Source organism: Coregonus lavaretus (genome assembly GCF_964263955.1).
Source record: "Coregonus lavaretus genome assembly, chromosome: 32".
Classification (NCBI taxonomy): domain Eukaryota; kingdom Metazoa; phylum Chordata; class Actinopteri; order Salmoniformes; family Salmonidae; genus Coregonus; species Coregonus lavaretus.
Genome location: NC_140019.1, coordinates 24,680,697 through 24,697,680, shown reverse-complemented (window position 1 = coordinate 24,697,680; position 16,984 = coordinate 24,680,697). Strand labels below are relative to the sequence as shown.

At 41.6% G+C, this 16,984-nt stretch overlaps 1 protein-coding gene across 2 annotated transcripts; it reads right to left on the bottom strand.

Annotated features, from left to right (window-relative positions):
- Positions 1-48: 48 nt before the first annotated feature.
- LOC311107792 (cullin-4B-like) lies at positions 49-16,653 on the bottom strand. Of its 2 annotated transcripts, XM_084150341.1 has the most exons (21): positions 16,602-16,653; positions 15,755-16,177; positions 15,261-15,376; positions 14,472-14,575; positions 14,107-14,176; positions 13,907-13,980; positions 13,625-13,787; positions 8,964-9,053; positions 8,386-8,468; positions 8,105-8,172; positions 7,786-7,904; positions 7,422-7,614; positions 7,103-7,207; positions 6,738-6,848; positions 5,080-5,165; positions 4,767-4,865; positions 4,448-4,561; positions 4,260-4,365; positions 3,881-4,053; positions 3,221-3,373; positions 49-1,605 (listed from the first exon to the last, which is right to left on the bottom strand). In XM_084150341.1, the coding sequence occupies exons 1-21, from the start codon at positions 16,618-16,620 to the stop codon at positions 1,510-1,512; spliced, it is 2,565 nt and encodes an 854-aa protein (XP_084006467.1). In that variant the 5' UTR covers positions 16,621-16,653; the 3' UTR covers positions 49-1,509. The 2 variants fall into 2 exon arrangements, with proteins under 2 accessions (XP_084006467.1, XP_084006466.1); XM_084150340.1 differs by lacking the exon at positions 16,602-16,653 and having other exon boundaries at positions 15,755-16,308.
- Positions 16,654-16,984: the final 331 nt, after the last annotated feature.

Sequence of the window (16,984 nt, the reverse complement as noted above, 5' to 3'; positions counted from 1 at the left end):
TTGATTAAACTTAGTTGCTAGTTCTCCCCGTGAATAAGTGACAAAATATGGATTTTGTAGAAACATGTATCATGTTCTTGTTTATTTTGTGACACACATCACCCAAACAACCAATCAAAACATACTCTTTCCTCCCTCTTTTCGAGGGAACACATTTTACTATTTATATTGTATGGCAATATGGACAAAGATGGTTTAGAAACTCTGATATGGATAACTTATTCTAATAAAAAGATGTGCAGCTGATAGGTTGGTAACCCAATATTATATACTACCTTTCTATTGGGGGGGTCTGAAAATTAACAGATATGAAGGGGGAAAACAAAATGGAAACACTGACAATTATTTTAATCTGAAGCAATAAAACAAACATTTATTCAGACAGGGCCAAAAAGTCCAGTCAAGCATGATTTCTCAATAAACAGTTTCACCTGTTGAGCTATCAAACAACTCCATCTATCCACAAACACAAGGCCTTCCATAAGGCCTACAGAGAGGACTTACAAAGAATATAATGCTTGTAACTTAAAAGAGATATCATACTTGGGAACATGAAGGGAAACAGGGACTGATGTGGCTGTGCTTTTAATAGTATATAATCTCTGTCGAAGTTTGCACCTAAAATTTCAATACATTTGTAAAGTCTTGTCTATACAAAAATAAAACATTGAAACGGACAGGGCTAAAGTAAAATGGAAAACTAAATGCATATAACATGTACAAGTTAAAGTGTTTGTTTAGCAGCATTAACAAATCATATAACAAAAGAAGTGCTCTATTTTTGGCACGTACTGTCAATTCCTCATATCGCCTTGCTACTTCTTAACAATCGTCCCATTGATTGCTGTTGTTGCTGTTAATGAACAGGAGTAGGTTGAGACTAATAGCTACTGAGAATTGTATGACTTGGCTGCAGGTGTGCACATTTTACACTGAAATCCACCACTGAAAAATTATATCCTACTGTGAATGTTTATCCATGGGTCTCACATACAACATTGATTGAGGAGACAAGCTTTACTTTAGTTTAACTTTTCTTCCAAGTGTAGTATGTTAAGACCAATGTTAGGTGTTTGAACATTTGCATGGGATAGTACAGAGTGAATTAAAATAAAATAGTGACTTAAAAAACAAGGGCAGAATGCCATAAACAAACGACAATGGACAAAGATCTAAGTTTGAAAATAAATACTTTTTTCCCCTCGCTGTAAAAAAAGAACAAACATTGGTTTGTCTTTTTTTGTCCAAGGTAGCTAGTCCAATTCTCACTGAGCGGCACTGAGAAAATAATGGACAATATTCTTCTTTAACGGGCATGCAGTCCACAGGAAAACAGGCCCCTGACAAAGTCCCGCCGAGCAGTATCCATTCAGTTGTCGGTTGCTGGGTTGAAGAGGGTAACGCTGACATCCATGTAGGCAGAAGAGCATCCACGGGACAGAGTGCTCAGAGAAGCCTTCAGCCGGACTGGACCACCTGCTCTCCGTCTCCCTCTCCCTCTCTCTCTCTTTAAGCCACATAGTTGTATTGGTTGGGGTTCTCCTTGTCGCGCTCCATGTAATCTCTGTCAATGAGAGACTCTATTCTCTTCTTTAGGTCAGCAGGCTGTTGAGAAAGTGAGTGTTAGCAAACAGAAAATATCAAAAATTACAGTCCAATCTGAAGTGCTAGTAAATGTACATGGATCATACGAGTTTTCCTAAAGCCTCATAGCTAACAAGGCACTTTCTCTCAGCAACCAAGTCACACAGCAACCTGGTCTCAGAGCATTTTATATTATTCTGTAGATAAATCAGAGACACTCCATTTAGTTTGATATGTTATGTTTGGTATGGCAAAAACAAAAGGAGGGTGGTTGGTTGGGGTGGATGGGTGTCCGGTGGTATCGTCGGACGGGGCCACAGTGTCCCCCGACACCCCCCGTCTCAGCCTCCAGTATCTCTGCTACAATAGTCTATATACTGGGGGGCTAGCGTCAGTCTGTTATAATTCTCCTGTCTTATCTTGTGTCCTGTGTGAATTTAAGTATGCTCCCTCTAATTCTCTCCCTCTCCTCCCGGAGGACCTGAGCCCTAGGACCATGCCTCAGGACTACCTGGCCTGATGACTCCTGGCTGTCCCCAGTCCACCTGGTCATGCTGCTGCTCCAGTTTCAACTGTTCTACCTGCAGCTATGGAACCCTGACCTGTTCACCGGACGTGCTACCTTGTCCCGGACCTGCTGTTTTTGACTCTCTCTACCACACCTGCTGTCTCGACCTCTGAATGACCCTGCTGGTCATCTATGACCGTTTGAACATATTGAAGAACAATCTGGCCTTAATGGCCATGTACTATCTCCACCCTGCACAGCCAGAAGAGGACTGGCCACCCCTCAGAACCTGGTTCCTCTCTAGGTTTCTTCCTAGGTTCCTGCCTTTCTAGGGAGTTTTTCCTAGCCACCGTGCTTCTACATCTGCATTGCTTGCTGTTTGGTGGTTTTAGGCTGGGTTTCTGTATAGCATTTTGTGACATCTGCTGTAAAAAGGACTTTATAAATACATTTGATTGATTGATTGATTGATTGACTGACTGATGGGTGGGCGTATAACCCAAAGGTCGCAAGTTCAAATCTCATCATGGACAACTTTAGCTAATCAGCAACTTTAACTACTTACTACTTTTTAGCTACTTTGCAACTACTTAGCATATTAGCTAACCCTTCCCCTAACCCCAATCTTAACCCTTTTAGCTAACCCTTCCGCTAACCATTAAACTTAACCCTAACCTAGCAAACATTAGTGAGCTAGCTAACGTTAGCCACCTAGATATAATTCGTAACATATCATATGTTTTGCAAAGTCGTAACATTTACCAAATTCTTACCCTATTGTACATTTAGCAAATTCGTAACATACTGCACATTTTGCCAATTCGTAACATATAATACGAATTGTAATTTAGAACATATCATACACAATTAATAAATACCATACTAAAATGTAACATATAATACTAAATGGCGTGTCGGATTTACGTACAGAATAATATAAAATGCTCTGAGACCAGGTTGCGCACAGAGACCTGAGTAACAATTGCAAAATGTATGTTGGACAGTCAGTCTGGGTAAATAAAGTACCACGTTCGCTACAAAGCTTTCAGAAAACCTCACCTCTGAGTGAGTAGTCTTCTGGCACACAAGGTCATGTGTTTCAAACATGTTTGTTCTTCGTTCACTCACCTTGACAGGGAACTTGAGTTGGTTGTACACTTCCGACACCAAGAGGTTATGGCTCTGAGTCTTCCTCATCTTCATGATCCGGACAATGGCAGCGTCGATCTGATACTGCCGGTCCTGGTAGACTCGTTCCGTGGTGCTGGCTTGCTCCTCCACCTACCAAGGACAATTTACCAAATCAATGAGTGGCTAACATTCACCGCCCCCCCCCCCCCCCCTTCCATTTTCTTTTGCTTTATAGATATAGACAGTACAGATAGAATCAATGGGTGAGACTGATGAAGTAACTCAGTTGGTAGGGCATGGTGCTGCCAACGCCTGGATAGTGGGTTCAATTCCCGGGACCACCTATAACTAAAATGTATACATGACTAGGTGGCTTTGGATAAAATAGTCTGCTAAATGGCATATATTATAATTATATAGTGGAGAGTAGCAGACTTGGGAACGCCCGCCTCTAAGGGGAAATGCATAGTTCAGAATCGTCAGTGCTAGAACTAGACCTGACAGACTCATATTCCTATCTGAATAGCATTGCGACGTATTCATTATGCACTAAAACTGGAACAGGCAGGGACTACCTGGACCTGTCCAATAAAAACATTACAAATATTTCCTCCTAATGACTTCACCCCTGCTGAGAGAGAGAAAGAGAGAATGTACCGTTTCTTTCATCTGGATCTGGTTGATCTTGATCCTAAAGAGTTTGTGTTTGAAGTCATCGTTACAGGAGAACTTGTCTCCGTCCTCCACGTCTTTGCTCTTGGGGACTTTGTGGATGACCCGCGCCTTGCCACATGCCAACGACTGCAGGGTCCGTCGCAGCTCACCATCCTCTGCACACACATCTTACTTTAGGTCAACGCAAACTCACACCAAAAAGACTGGGCAAAAGCTTGTGGTTCTTCAATCAAAAAGAAAATATGATATTGATAATAATTGATACAGTTTAAGCAACATGTCTGAAATTGTCTCAAGAGGACTGCTATATTTGATCCGTTAGGATTTGTGTCATGACTGAGTACATTGTGATCATACAGACCTATTCCTGTAGCTAGCTTGATCTCCTCCAAGGTGAATTCCTCTCCTTCATTGAACATGAGCAGCACTAGTGTCTGAAACAGGGATACCTGAAGCTCCTTTTTGCCCTATTTGGGAAAAGGAAAAGTTAGCACAATGAATTTCTGCCTAACATACTAGATGACTAAACATCATTACTAGCTACTGTACCTCTTTAAATTCAGCTTTTAAAACACAATGGCCTAACGTCGACTGCCACTGTAGCTTCCTGCCGCTGTGCTTGCCGAGGTAAAATGTCTTGAAAATCTCCTGCAGTCGCACCATCTGGCCCAGAAGGAGTGTTAAAAAATAAACATAGACGATGACTATGTCTGTGTCCCAAATGGCACCATATTCCCTATATAGTTCCCTGGTCAAAAGTACTGCACTATAAAAGGGAACAGTGTACTATTTGTGACATAAATCAAATGTATTACATAGCAGGTCATAAAATAACAGGGAGCCTGAAGGGTTTGATATTTGCACTAACCTCTGGGAGCAGATGGACCTCCATTGGGACGTAGGTGGGCCAGTATCCCATGGTGAGGATGTTCACCGTCAGCTCAATGTTACCAGGGAGGTTTTGACACTATGTAATAGGGAAAAGGGAGAAACAAACCAACCAACCCATCATGAGTTTGTCTAATGACAAAGGCTAATCTAGGCTAATAATTCAAAAGTTATTTGTGCAAATACAAGTTGCCATTTTTTACATATGGATAGCTGACTGTGTAATGTATTTGATACTGTTGCCCTAAAACAGAGATTACTGATGATCATTCCTATTCCAAAAGCATGTGTACCTGTTTGAACTGCACCATGATGTCCTTGGAAAGCTCCATGTCCTTGAACATGCCTTCCAGCTTGCTGGTGAATGCCGCTCCACATTCTAAAGAAAGGACCAAGGTTACGAGTAACTAGCCTCATTCAGTATCACATGCTTCATAGTTGTTGTATATATCACACATACACAGTGCTATGAAAAAGTATTTGCCCCCTTTCTAATTTTCTCTACTTTTGCATATTTGTGATACTGAATGTTATCAGATCTTCAACCAAAACCTAATATTAGATAAAGGGAACAAATAACACAACAATTACATATTCATTTCATAAACAAAGTTATGCAACACCCAATTCCCCTGTGTGAAAAAGTAATTGCTCCCTTACACTCAATAACTGGTTGTGCCACCTTTAGCTGCAATGACTCCAACCAAATGCTTCCTGTAGTTGTTGATCAGTCTCTCACGTTGCTGTTGAGGAATTTTGGCCCACTCTTCCATGCAGAAGGTCCTGAGGCAGCAAAGCATCCCCAAACCATCACACCACCACCATGCTTGACCTTTGGTATGATATTCTTACTGTGGAATGCAGTGTTTGGTTTTCACCAGGCATAATGGGACCCATCTCGTCCAAAAAGCTGACTCAAGTTTGCGAAAAAGCACCTGGATGATCATCAAGACTCTTGGAAGAACGTTCTATGGACAGATGATTCAAAAGTAGAACTTTTGGGACGACATGGTTCCAGTAATGCCTGGCGAAAACCAAACTCTGCATTCCACAGTAAGAACATCATACCAAAGGTCAAGCAAGGTGGTGGTGGTGTGATGGTTTGGGGATGCTTTGCTGCCTCAGGACCTGGACGACTTGCCTTAATAGAAGGAACCATGAACTCTGCTCTGTATCAGAGAATTCTACAGGAGAATGTCAGACCATCCGTCTGTGAGCTGAAGCTGAAGCGCAGCTGGGTCATGCAGCAAGACAATGATCCAAAACACAAAATCAAGTCTACAGGAAAATTGCTAAAAAGCAACAAATTGGAAGTTTTGGAATGGCCTAGTCAAAGTCCAGACCTAATCCCAATTGAGATGTTGTGGCAGGACTTGAAACGAGCAGTTCATGCTTGAAAACCTACACGTCACTGAGTTAAAGCAGTTCTGCATGGAAGAGTGGGCCAAAATTCCTCCACAGCGACGTGAGAGACTGATCAACAACTACAGGAAGCATTTGGTTGGAGTCATTGCAGCTAAAGGTGGCACAACCAGTTATTGAGTGTAAGGGGGCAATTACTTTTTCACACAGGGGAATTGGGTGTTGCATAACTTTGTTTATGAAATAAATATGTAATTGTTCTGTTATTTGTTCACTTATGTTCCCTTTATCTAATATTTGGTTTTGGTTGAAGATCTGATAACATTCAGTATCACAAATATGCAAAAGTAGAGAAAATTAGAAAGGGGGCAAATACCTTTTCATAGCACTGTGTGTGTATATATATATATATATATATATAAAATACTAAAAATACTTAGAGAGTTTGATTGAGCCTGCCTGAAGTGTCAGATGGGTGGGGTAGGTTTAGCACCTTTGGGACTATTCCATTGCATCAGTCAATCAAGCACAGCCATTTGATAGAAAATGTACACTATTTGAACCCAGGTCTGATGGGGAACACACTGACCATGTTTCAGTTTCGACAGCATGGACTTCTCGGCATCCACCGAGGCACTCTTTCCCACCAGCAACCTCTTGGCCAGATCTTTCTTGTAGAAGGCCTCAAAAACATCCTTTCCTATTCAAGAATTCAAAAGGGGAGTATAAAGTTCAAGTTCAAAGAGAGATTTCAACAGGCTTCTAAGAGACCTCTCACAGAGGAGAGGAAAGTTAAAAGGACCTGGAGGTAGATGATGGTTTTGCTGAATATGTTGAGACTACATTACCATGTTGGGACAACATGACCATAAATTAATATGTTGGGACTACATGACCATAAATTAATATGTTGGGACCACATTACCATAAATGAATATGATGGGACCACATTACCATAAATGAATCGGAAGATGATCATGATCTTGTCCAACATCTTCTCCAGCTCCTCGTCCGTCGCCTCCTTGTTTCCTGCCCTCAGCTTCCAATCCACGTGTTTTGCTACAAAATATAACCATGTGTCGTTTTATTTACATTTTTGTTTACTTATAAAAACCTGGAATAGAATTTTAGCTTAATAGCTTTAAACTGACGGGAGCATAATGCACACAAACGTCTATGGCAAGTTGAAAAGGTGACTTCTCTTTCAGTCAGTTCACTCGTTGTAGTGCCATCGCTATCATGTCTCCCATAGCGATCATCATGAGATACCAACCAATGAGCTCAGCAGGTTTGTTTGTCCTCTTGTTGATGAAGGTCTCGAAGGCCTCCTTCATGGCGTTGACAAACTTGTCATTCTTCATGAAGCAGACGTGGATGATGTGGTCCACCTTGTCCTTGAAGTCCAGCAGCTCCTGTACCATGGTCTTGTCCTTCTCAGGGTTAATGACCATCGTACTTCCAAAGGCCTGTGTGATGTTGTTAGAGGTGTCATGGGTTGCTTCAGGTCATATACTGTACAAATGAATGATTCAATTCCAGAGCTGTTTCGTACTTGGAAGTAAGTATCCCCACACCTCCAAATAGTTAATTAGTAAGAGTAAATTACCGATTCGGACTATTGATGTTTTCAAGCATACCTTGATGTAGTCGATCCAGTGCTGTAGGAGGACTAGCACGCCCCCTCTCACCCGACTGAACAGCTGATAAAGAAGACACAAGTCCTGGATTCTGTTCTCATCTAGCAGGTGATTCAAGCCTGGAGATGGAAAATAGCAGTTTAGTTTAAGGTACTTAGTGACCGTTTAGTTCATGGTACTAAACAAAAAAGTCAATATCTTTTTGTTTTTAATATTTGATGTTCTCATCATGGAATATGACAATAGCATCGTTAAAATGTCACCCATTGTAAGCAAACAAATGCCCCAGTGTGGTAAGTCTGTAGTCTCTGATATATACCTTTCTGCAGTGTTGCAGTGAGATGTTCACCCAGTAGTTGCTTTTCCACAGTGGCAATGAGAGGTTTTCTGGGAAGAAAAAGGAGGAAATGAGGAGTCATCAATCTCTCTCTTTTCATCATTTATATTTAGACAAGTAGATCCCGCTGAGACCGGTGCCAAAGCAGCAAATCAAACATTCAAATGTAGAACTGAAAACAGAGGGCAACAATACTGATGGACTCTTGGAAGGCTAACCCCTTGTATTCTAAAAGAAATCCAAACTAACAAAAAAATACTCACTGTGTGCTCTGGTCTAGATACGTGATGACTCTGTCCGCTTCCTCCTCTAAGCGTTTGTTGACATGATGGAGATAATCTGGGACCTGACGAGACATTCAAGAAGTGATCAGATTAACCCATCAAGCAGCTGCTAAGTCATTTGGGATACGAAGCCAAAAAGCAACCTATCCTTACAGGGTCAGACAAACATCTAGTGCCATGTAAAACCACTCCACATATCTTTTTTTTTTTTACCAGCAGTAACTATAGTAACTGTAAAATGACTCAAGACTCAAAATGCTAGCCTGGTCCCAGATCTCTTTGTGCTGTATAGCCAAACAATCCATTTTACTGTCAAACATGAAGATCATTGGAGTTGGCAAGAGAGCAAGAACAGACCTTGCCAACTTCTAAGATCATTGTCAAGTTTTGGCAGTACAATGTCATGTTTGGCTGTACAGCACAAACAGATCTGGGACCAGGCTATCAAAATGCTGCCTCCAGTCAGACTCAGAATATTCTAATATATCATGACACAGGGCTCTGAGGTTTGGAGTAGACAGTCAGTGGTGTTGCACTGCCTGGGGGGGATAAATCACCTCTCTCTCCTGCATTAGCCTCTGTCCCTCAGCGGCATAGAGACGATTAGTCTCCTCCAGAAAGCGCTGCTCAAAGGAGTCCTGATAAATCTGTCAGGAGAGGGGAGAACATTGGGTGTCATTAAAGCCATTTCTCAAGTGGCGGAGCTGATCGTACATCAACTCAAACCCTGACGCAGCTGCTGCTGATCGCTAATAACACAGCTGACAAACACCCCATGATGTCTTAGACACAGCAGTGTTGGAGATTTGGTATTTATTAGGATCCCCATTAGCCGCTGCAAAAGCATCAGCTACTCTTCCTGGGGTCCACATGAAACATGATACATAGTACAGAACATTATTAGTCAAGGACTGAACTACATACATTTAAAACATCACACACAGCCTACATATCAGTACATACACACAATATCTAGGTATAATACATAGTACAGTGGAAATTACAATACAAGATATATAAAATGGCCGTCTCTCTTCACAGTCCCCTTTGTGCAGTAAGGTGATCTCGTATCACTTTCCCTCTGTGTACATCTAAGTGAGATACGTGCTGCTTTGTTCTGGACCAACTGAAATTTACCCGTCTTTCTTTGCCGCACATGACCACACAGCTGGGCAGTAGTCCAGGTGCGACAAAACTAGGACCTGCCTGGTCGACTGAGATGTCAAGAAGGCAGAGCAATGCCCTATCATGGACAGACCTTTTCCCATTTTAGCAACCATTGAATCTATGTTTTGACCATGAAAGCTTGCTATCTAGGGTTACAACCAGCAGTTTAGTCTCCTCAACTTGCTCAATAGCCACATTATTCAATAATAGCTCTAAACAAGGTTTAGCGTTGCGCGAGTGATTTGTCCCAAACATTATGCTTTTAGTTTGAGATATTTAGCACCAGCCTATTGCTAGTTACCCATTCTAAAACTGACTGGAGCTCTATGTTAAGTGTCTCAGTTATTTATTTTACGGTTGCAGCCGACGTGTATACTGTTGAGTCGTTGGCGTACATAGACACACAGGCTTTATTCAAGGTCAGTGGAAGGTAATTTGTAGAAACAGAAAACAATAATAGCCCTAGCCGGCTGCCCTGCGGTACACCACACTCAACTGAATTTGCATGAGAGGGGCTTCCATTAACAAAAACCCTCTGTGTTCTACTAGATAGGTAACTCTCAATCCATAATAAGGCAGAGGATGCAAATCCATAACACCAACGTTTTTTCAGCAATAGGTTATGATCAATAACATCAAAAGCTGCACTGAAGTCTAACAAAACAGCTCCCACATTCTTACTATACATTTCTTTCAGCCAATCATCAGTAATTTGTGTCAGTGCCGAGCATGTTGAGTGCCCTTCCCTATAAGCATGCTGAAATTAATTTGTTTTCTGTAAAATAACTTTGTATTTGATCTAACACCATTTTTTCCAATAGTTTGCTAAGCACTTATAAAACAGGCTGATTGGTCGGCTGTTTGAACCATTAAAGGGTGCTCTGCTATTCTTTGGTAGCGGAATGACCTTTGCCTCCCTCCATGTCTGAGGGCACACACACTGTCTTCTAGGCTTAAACTGAAGATGTGGCAAACAGGAGTCACAATGTATTCCGCTACCAATCTACCATCCAGGTCTTTGGTACCAGGTGGTTTGTCCTTACTTATAAATAGCAACAAAAATCACCTCTTCCACACCCACTTTGTGGAACTCAAAGCAACAGTGCTTGTCTTTCATTATTTGGTCCATTATGCATGAATATGAAGGCTCAGCATGTGTTGTTTGCATGTCATACCTAAGTGTGCTAATCTTGTCAACAAAAACGTTCTTAAAGTGGTTGGCAATATCAAAGGGTTTTGTTATGAACAAGCCATCTTCCTCAATGAAAGATGGAGCCTTGTGCCCTTGGCTGTGTTTGTCTTACTGTATGGGAGTATTACATATTGAGTAGTACAATGAATTGAACGGCCAAAAAAATGATGGCATGGTGCAGGATCAACCCCTAGCCACCCTGCACATTGGAAGAAATTGATAGCTGCAAGAAACATATTGCCATCTGGGCTAGGGGAATTTTTTGACAGATTTCATAAACCTGTCCAATCCTTTCTGATCTACAGAAGTGCTTAGGGGGTAGGGGTTCCCAAACTTTTTTGATATCTGAAAATTCTCACGACCCCAAACATGTGCATTTTTTTTGGTCATTAACAGCCAATGTTTACTTTATTTGGGCTACGGCAATCAATTGAAAAACATTCTAACAGTATTTCTGATTGTCTTCCCAACTCACCATCAGTCAATTGCAAATTAGTCCGACATAATATCTCTTATCTCACCACCACTAATGAGAAGGGTGTGCTTGATGCATGTTGCGTCGGAGTTTCTCAAAGTCAGGGGGCGTGATCGACAGTGCGCACCTCATCTCTGCTGTCACATCCAACCTGGATCGATATTGGGTTTTAATGCAGTTGAGAGCACTGAATCCAGCTTCACACAGATATGAGCTGGCGAAGGGTAGCCTACCATGAGTTTTATGGTGCCTTCAAGACAACTGGGAACTCTGAAAAATGCGAGGTCAAATCATGACGTCAGTGATCTTGAGGTCAGAAAGTCGAAGCTCTAGAAAGAGGACTGAGTTCCCAACTAGGAATTCAGAGTTGGATGACCATTCAAAATTATTTTTCCCAGTCTGAGCTCGTTTCTTTCCGAGTTCCCAGTTGTCTTGAAAGCACTGAAGATTTCAGAGTTGTTTTGAACGCAGCATTAATGCTCAGAGGGAGACGGCAGGGTGTTCCCTTCGAGTCAGGAACCAAAACTCCTCCGTAGTGACCCGTGAACGCGGTGTCTGCAGCATTCGATCACAGGACAGCTCGATCAGCTGTTCGATTTCACTTACCGGCATGTCAATTGAGCCAGGATCACAGTCAAACGGATTGGGAAGTAGGTACCAAAGTGCTCTTCCAAGCATTGGAGGTGAGCAGTCATCACTCATGTGGGACACTTTCTGATGCTGTTTTCTGCTATTTTCCTCAATTACACAGAAAGTCAACAAAGTCTGTTTAAAACAATATATATATATATGTTTACATCCATTGTGAATGACAACAGTTCTTCTGTCAATGCAAAAAAATCTTTCCAACACTCCCTCTCTATAACCACCAAACCTCAGTGTGAAATAGAACATTGTCATGCTCTGATCCCATATTTCCATAGTTTTATTCGAACAGGCGTGCACGCAGTGGATGTGGTTTGATGTAGTTTATAATCAAAGTTACCTTCTGCAGTATATGTCAGAGTTCTGCGTTCAGCTCTTTTGCCGCCAGTTGCTTTCGGTGTATCATACAATGTGTCCATATGGCAGAGGGAAACACATTGATAACTAGAGTGCAGAGGCCTGCTCGCCATCCCGCCATAGATGGAGCCCCATCTGTACAAAAGCCCACCATCAATTTAGCCACGCAGCACACTGAACATCCCCTAACCGGTTTCATGCTCAGGAATCATGAGACAGAACAATACGTCCTCGTGAATAGCATCCCCCGACATGTATCGAGAACAAAAGTCAATGCATGGGCATCTTGACCCTCACGTCCATTTGGAGAGCATAACCTGGGGAGTTTGAGTCAGTCAGTTTCCTCTTGATTGCTAGCAATAGCATAAATTATTTGTTTAACAGTTATCTGACATAGGTATTGATATTGAGTTTCTGTGCCTCCCAACACATTGTTTTCACCATATCAATTGCCGCCGGTAATATCAAAATCACTGCAATAGTGTGTGGTTTCATAGAGTAGCGGGCCTAGCCATTCACCGTGGTAATGATTCAAGTGCAACGGTCAAGTGCGGTCACTGGTTGAGATACAAAGACAATATAATATATACTGAACAAAAATATAAATGCAACATGTAAAGTGTTGGTCCCATGTTTCATGAGCTGAAATAAAATGATCCCAGAAATGTTCCATACGCACAAAAAGCTCAAGTTGAGGGAGTGTGCAATTGGCATGCTAACTGCAGGAATGTCCACCAGAGCTGTTGCCAGATCATTTCATGTTAATTTCTCTACCACAAGCTGTCTCCAACGTCTTTTAGAGAATTTGGCAGTATGTCCAACCGGCCTCACAACCCCCAGACCATGTGTAACCATGCCAGCCCTAGACCTCCACATACGGCTTCTTCACCTGCGGGATCGTCTGAGACCAGCCACCCAGACAGCTGATGAAACGGATAAGCATTTCTGTCTGTAATAAAGCATTTTTGTGTGGAAAAACTAATTCGGATTGGCTGGGCCTGGCTCCCAAGTGGGTGGGTCTATGCCCTCCCAGGCCCACCAATGGCTGCGCCCCTGCCCAGTCATGTGAAATCCATAGATTAGGGCCTAATGAATTTATTTCAATTGAATAATTTCCTTATATGAACTGTAGCTAAAATTGTTGAAATAGTTGCGTTTACATTTTTATTCAGTATATATTTTTTGGGTATAGATTGTTTTCCTTCAGGATTTTGGAAATTCTCCCGCGACCCCATTTTCATCAAGCGTCCCCACATGGGGTCACGACCCCTAGTTTGGGGACCACTGGGGTAGGGGCTAAGGGCTGATTCACCGGGCCAATAGGACAAGATATCCACTGAGTAGACTTTCCCCATGCCCTGTGTGAAGGGGCAGAGCCATACCTGCAGGTCAGAAAGCATGCTCAATAGGCTCCGCAGCAGGCTGCGGTCGATGGTCTCGCCGCTGCGCTCCCTCTCGATGAGCAGCAGGATGCCGTCGATGGTCTTGCTCTGGACCTTGATGTCGCTGACAATGTAAAACCTAAACAACTCCAGGCCCATGTCCCTGAAGGGAAGAGGGGTGATATTAATATGAACCATAGCCAATGACTTGACAAATACGGCTAGAAATAGGACATTATTAATGTTTTCTACAGAATGTTTATTTGAGGAACAGAAACTCACCAGACTGATGGGAGCATTGAATTTTGTAAAACATAGGTGCGGTCCAAGAACAAAAATATACTTCTAATCATGATCTGTAAAAAAAAAAAGTAAAGATGAAAGAAATCATGTAGGCCTATAATCTCAATCATATTAATAGGCAATTAATTGAATGAGACCTATCAAATTACATCCTATCAAGGACAGAGTCCTAGACATACCATTTGTCTGCAGTGATCTTGCCAACACTTGTCTATTTTCTTCAGGAAGAGCGTACTGTCCAGTGCATCCGTGAACAGAGTCAAGGATGTAGCAGGTTTCATATGCATAACACAAAGCAGCAGCAGTGTCATTTCAGTACACATGATTAAAAGGACATGCATTCAATTTCAGACTTCATAAGGACATGATTTGAGTTTCTGTAGTTCAAAAGGCAAAAGCTATCCCCTAGTAAATACTTGAACAAAATAATTAGACGTATGATAATAGCCTACATTGAGTGATCAAGGATTTAATAGTGTCTAAACATATATTGAAACATGTTATCTTTCTAGTACAATCTATTTACACACACACAAAAGGATATTCTCTGAATTGATCGATTTGTGCCTTGATGTGGTCTTCACACACAACCTGTAGTTGTTTGTAGAGCTTGGCTGATATCTTATGGGAACAGAGGTTCTCCACAGCCTAAACAACAAACAGAAAGGAGAGTGCTTAGAGTTTATTACATTTTAGGGCTAAAAACACTGATTATCTATGCATGTAATATCCTACAGAAGACACTCACACCAAGTAATCTAAACATCCCATTACTCAACACAGCTATTAAATAGTGCAGACATATCACGCAAATTATTGTCAAGCTCTTTCGCAAGATACTGGCCTAGAGACATGAAGAAAAAAAATTGCTTGTATGTTAGGACTGTTTAGCTTACGGACTGCGGAATCATAGGGTTTGAATAAGAAGTCAAGGTCATGAAAATCACAGGGGAGGAGGGCATCCCATCTGTGGCCAATCATAATAATAACCACAAAACACAGGGTAGTGTTCATTAGGGCACGGAGCATAAAACGTTTTGCATAGGACAATGAAAACAAGCATTAGACAAGTCCAGGTTGCATCACCCTGATTTAGTCAGTTTGGTGCCAAATTATGTTATTTTTACTCGTCATTTTTGTTCACTGTGTATTTATTCCTTGTGTCACTATTTCTATTTATTATCTTTAACTCTGCATTGTTGAAAAATGACCCGTAAGTAAGCATTTCACTGTTAGTCAACACCTGTTGTTTACAAAGCATGTGACAAATAAAATGGTATTTGAACATGACCCAGGGCTGTTCTGATGAGGCAGGTGCAGTATTTTGTTGTACCTGGTAGAGCTCCTCAAGATTGTACTTGATTGAAATGCTGTTCTGAATGGCCTCGACCGCCTCCTTTAGCTTTTGCCAGGTCTCGTGTGTGTAGTTCTCTGGCAATTTGGGCTTTTCTGTGAAGAAAATGAGAGAGACAGGGAAGCAGTTTGAGGACAGTCATTCTCTGGTGTGTCATTATTTTATCTGTACCACTTGTTGTTGTTTTTTTTACACAGAATCAGTATAACACATCTATAAAAAAAAACAATATTCAGAAAAATGAGCTACATCATGTCAGACATTTAAATAGTATAGCGTATCATTGTGCATTTTAAAATGACATATTCAACTGTAAAATTGCATAGATTAGCCAGACAGACAAAAGCACGTATCTTAGGCAAGGCCAAGTAATTAACACCATTTTAGAATACACTTTCACTATAAGGGCCAAATGGGATTACAGCACGCATTTCATTGCATCCATCACTTGACTGTTTTGAATAGCACACTACCTTTGAAGTTCTTGATGACTAGTTTCTTTGCAACGCCAGGTTTGCTGTTGGAGAAGGTAGTGGACCCTGCCGTTTTCGTCAATCCGTTTGCATGGTGCCCAACACCCCCAGCCAAAAAAACTGTTTTCATCTTGTTAGAAGAACACGATGCAGACGACTCCTCGGCCATTTTCACATCCAGTCCAATGAAATCTACTGAATCTTCGAACCTCAACTTCTTCTGGATGTGTTGCGAAGTGGAGGAGCAGGAGGAAGATGAGGAATTGGTGGTTTTAGGAGATGAAGAGATTGAATCAATGTCTTCCCTTTCAGAACGGTTTATTTTCCTCTTCTTCGAAGACGTGATACTGCTGTCGTTATTTACATCTGAAGCTGCTGGACTAGCCTCTTGGGTTGGCGGTGGGGGATTAGGGGAAGGTAAACCTGTTGGAAACATGAAAAAATGAATACAAATTCTAATAGCTATAGCCAGTGTCCTAATCATAAACCTCCAGGTGTGCCGTGGTTGAACGAGTCGTGTTTCCAAGCTTTATCTTGCTATATTCCAAACGATTCGTCCGGTCTTTCACAAGTAACTAGTTAAGAAACAGACAATACATTGCAAACTACAGCCCCACTTGGACCAGCTCAATGACTTGGACCCTCTCTCTTTTCTTGTTATTTCTGCTGGCAGAAGAAAGATGGTTGATTACTGCTTCCTATTGTCTTGGCCTCTCTCGAATACCCACGTTGTGGATCGGTACTTAGTTTTATCGGCATCCAATAGAGACTTATTTCTACCCTAAATATTTAATGTATCAAGTGTTAAATGGCCATAACACCTGGAAAGTTCAATATCAAAACGTACCTTCTACAAGCGATTCCATGACCTACCGGAAGTACTTTACCCACATGTAACTGCTGCAAAAGTGGTTTCCACTAGTTACCACAGACACTATATCGTAAAAATGCATGATTTTTAAACTTAATTTAAGGTTAGGGCTAGGCATAAGGTAAGCAGTGTGGTTAGGGTTAGGTTTAAATTAGTACATTTCAGAAGATAAATTGTAGAAATGGGCGGGGTTTATGACTTTGTGGCTGTGGTAACTAGTGACGACCAGCAAAAGTGGCTATGCTACTCAGCAAGCTTTCTTTAGCTGTTTAACTGTCATGTGCCGCATGATGGCGCCAGAGACGGTGTAAATGTATCTCCATGTAGTAGAATCTGACAAAACACCGTTTTATTTCTGG

Excerpts from the sequence above, each read along its gene's own strand:
- LOC311107792 (XM_084150340.1), bottom strand. The coding sequence starts at position 16,238 with ATGATTAGGACACTGGCTATAGCTATTAGAATTTGTATTCATTTTTTC. Across the intron at positions 7,905-8,104 it reads CACTGCAACACTGCAGAAAG|GCTTGAATCACCTGCTAGAT; the intron begins GTATATATCAGA and ends TTCCATCTCCAG. Across the intron at positions 3,374-3,880 it reads AGATCCAGATGAAAGAAACG|GTGGAGGAGCAAGCCAGCAC; the intron begins GTACATTCTCTC and ends TGTCCTTGGTAG.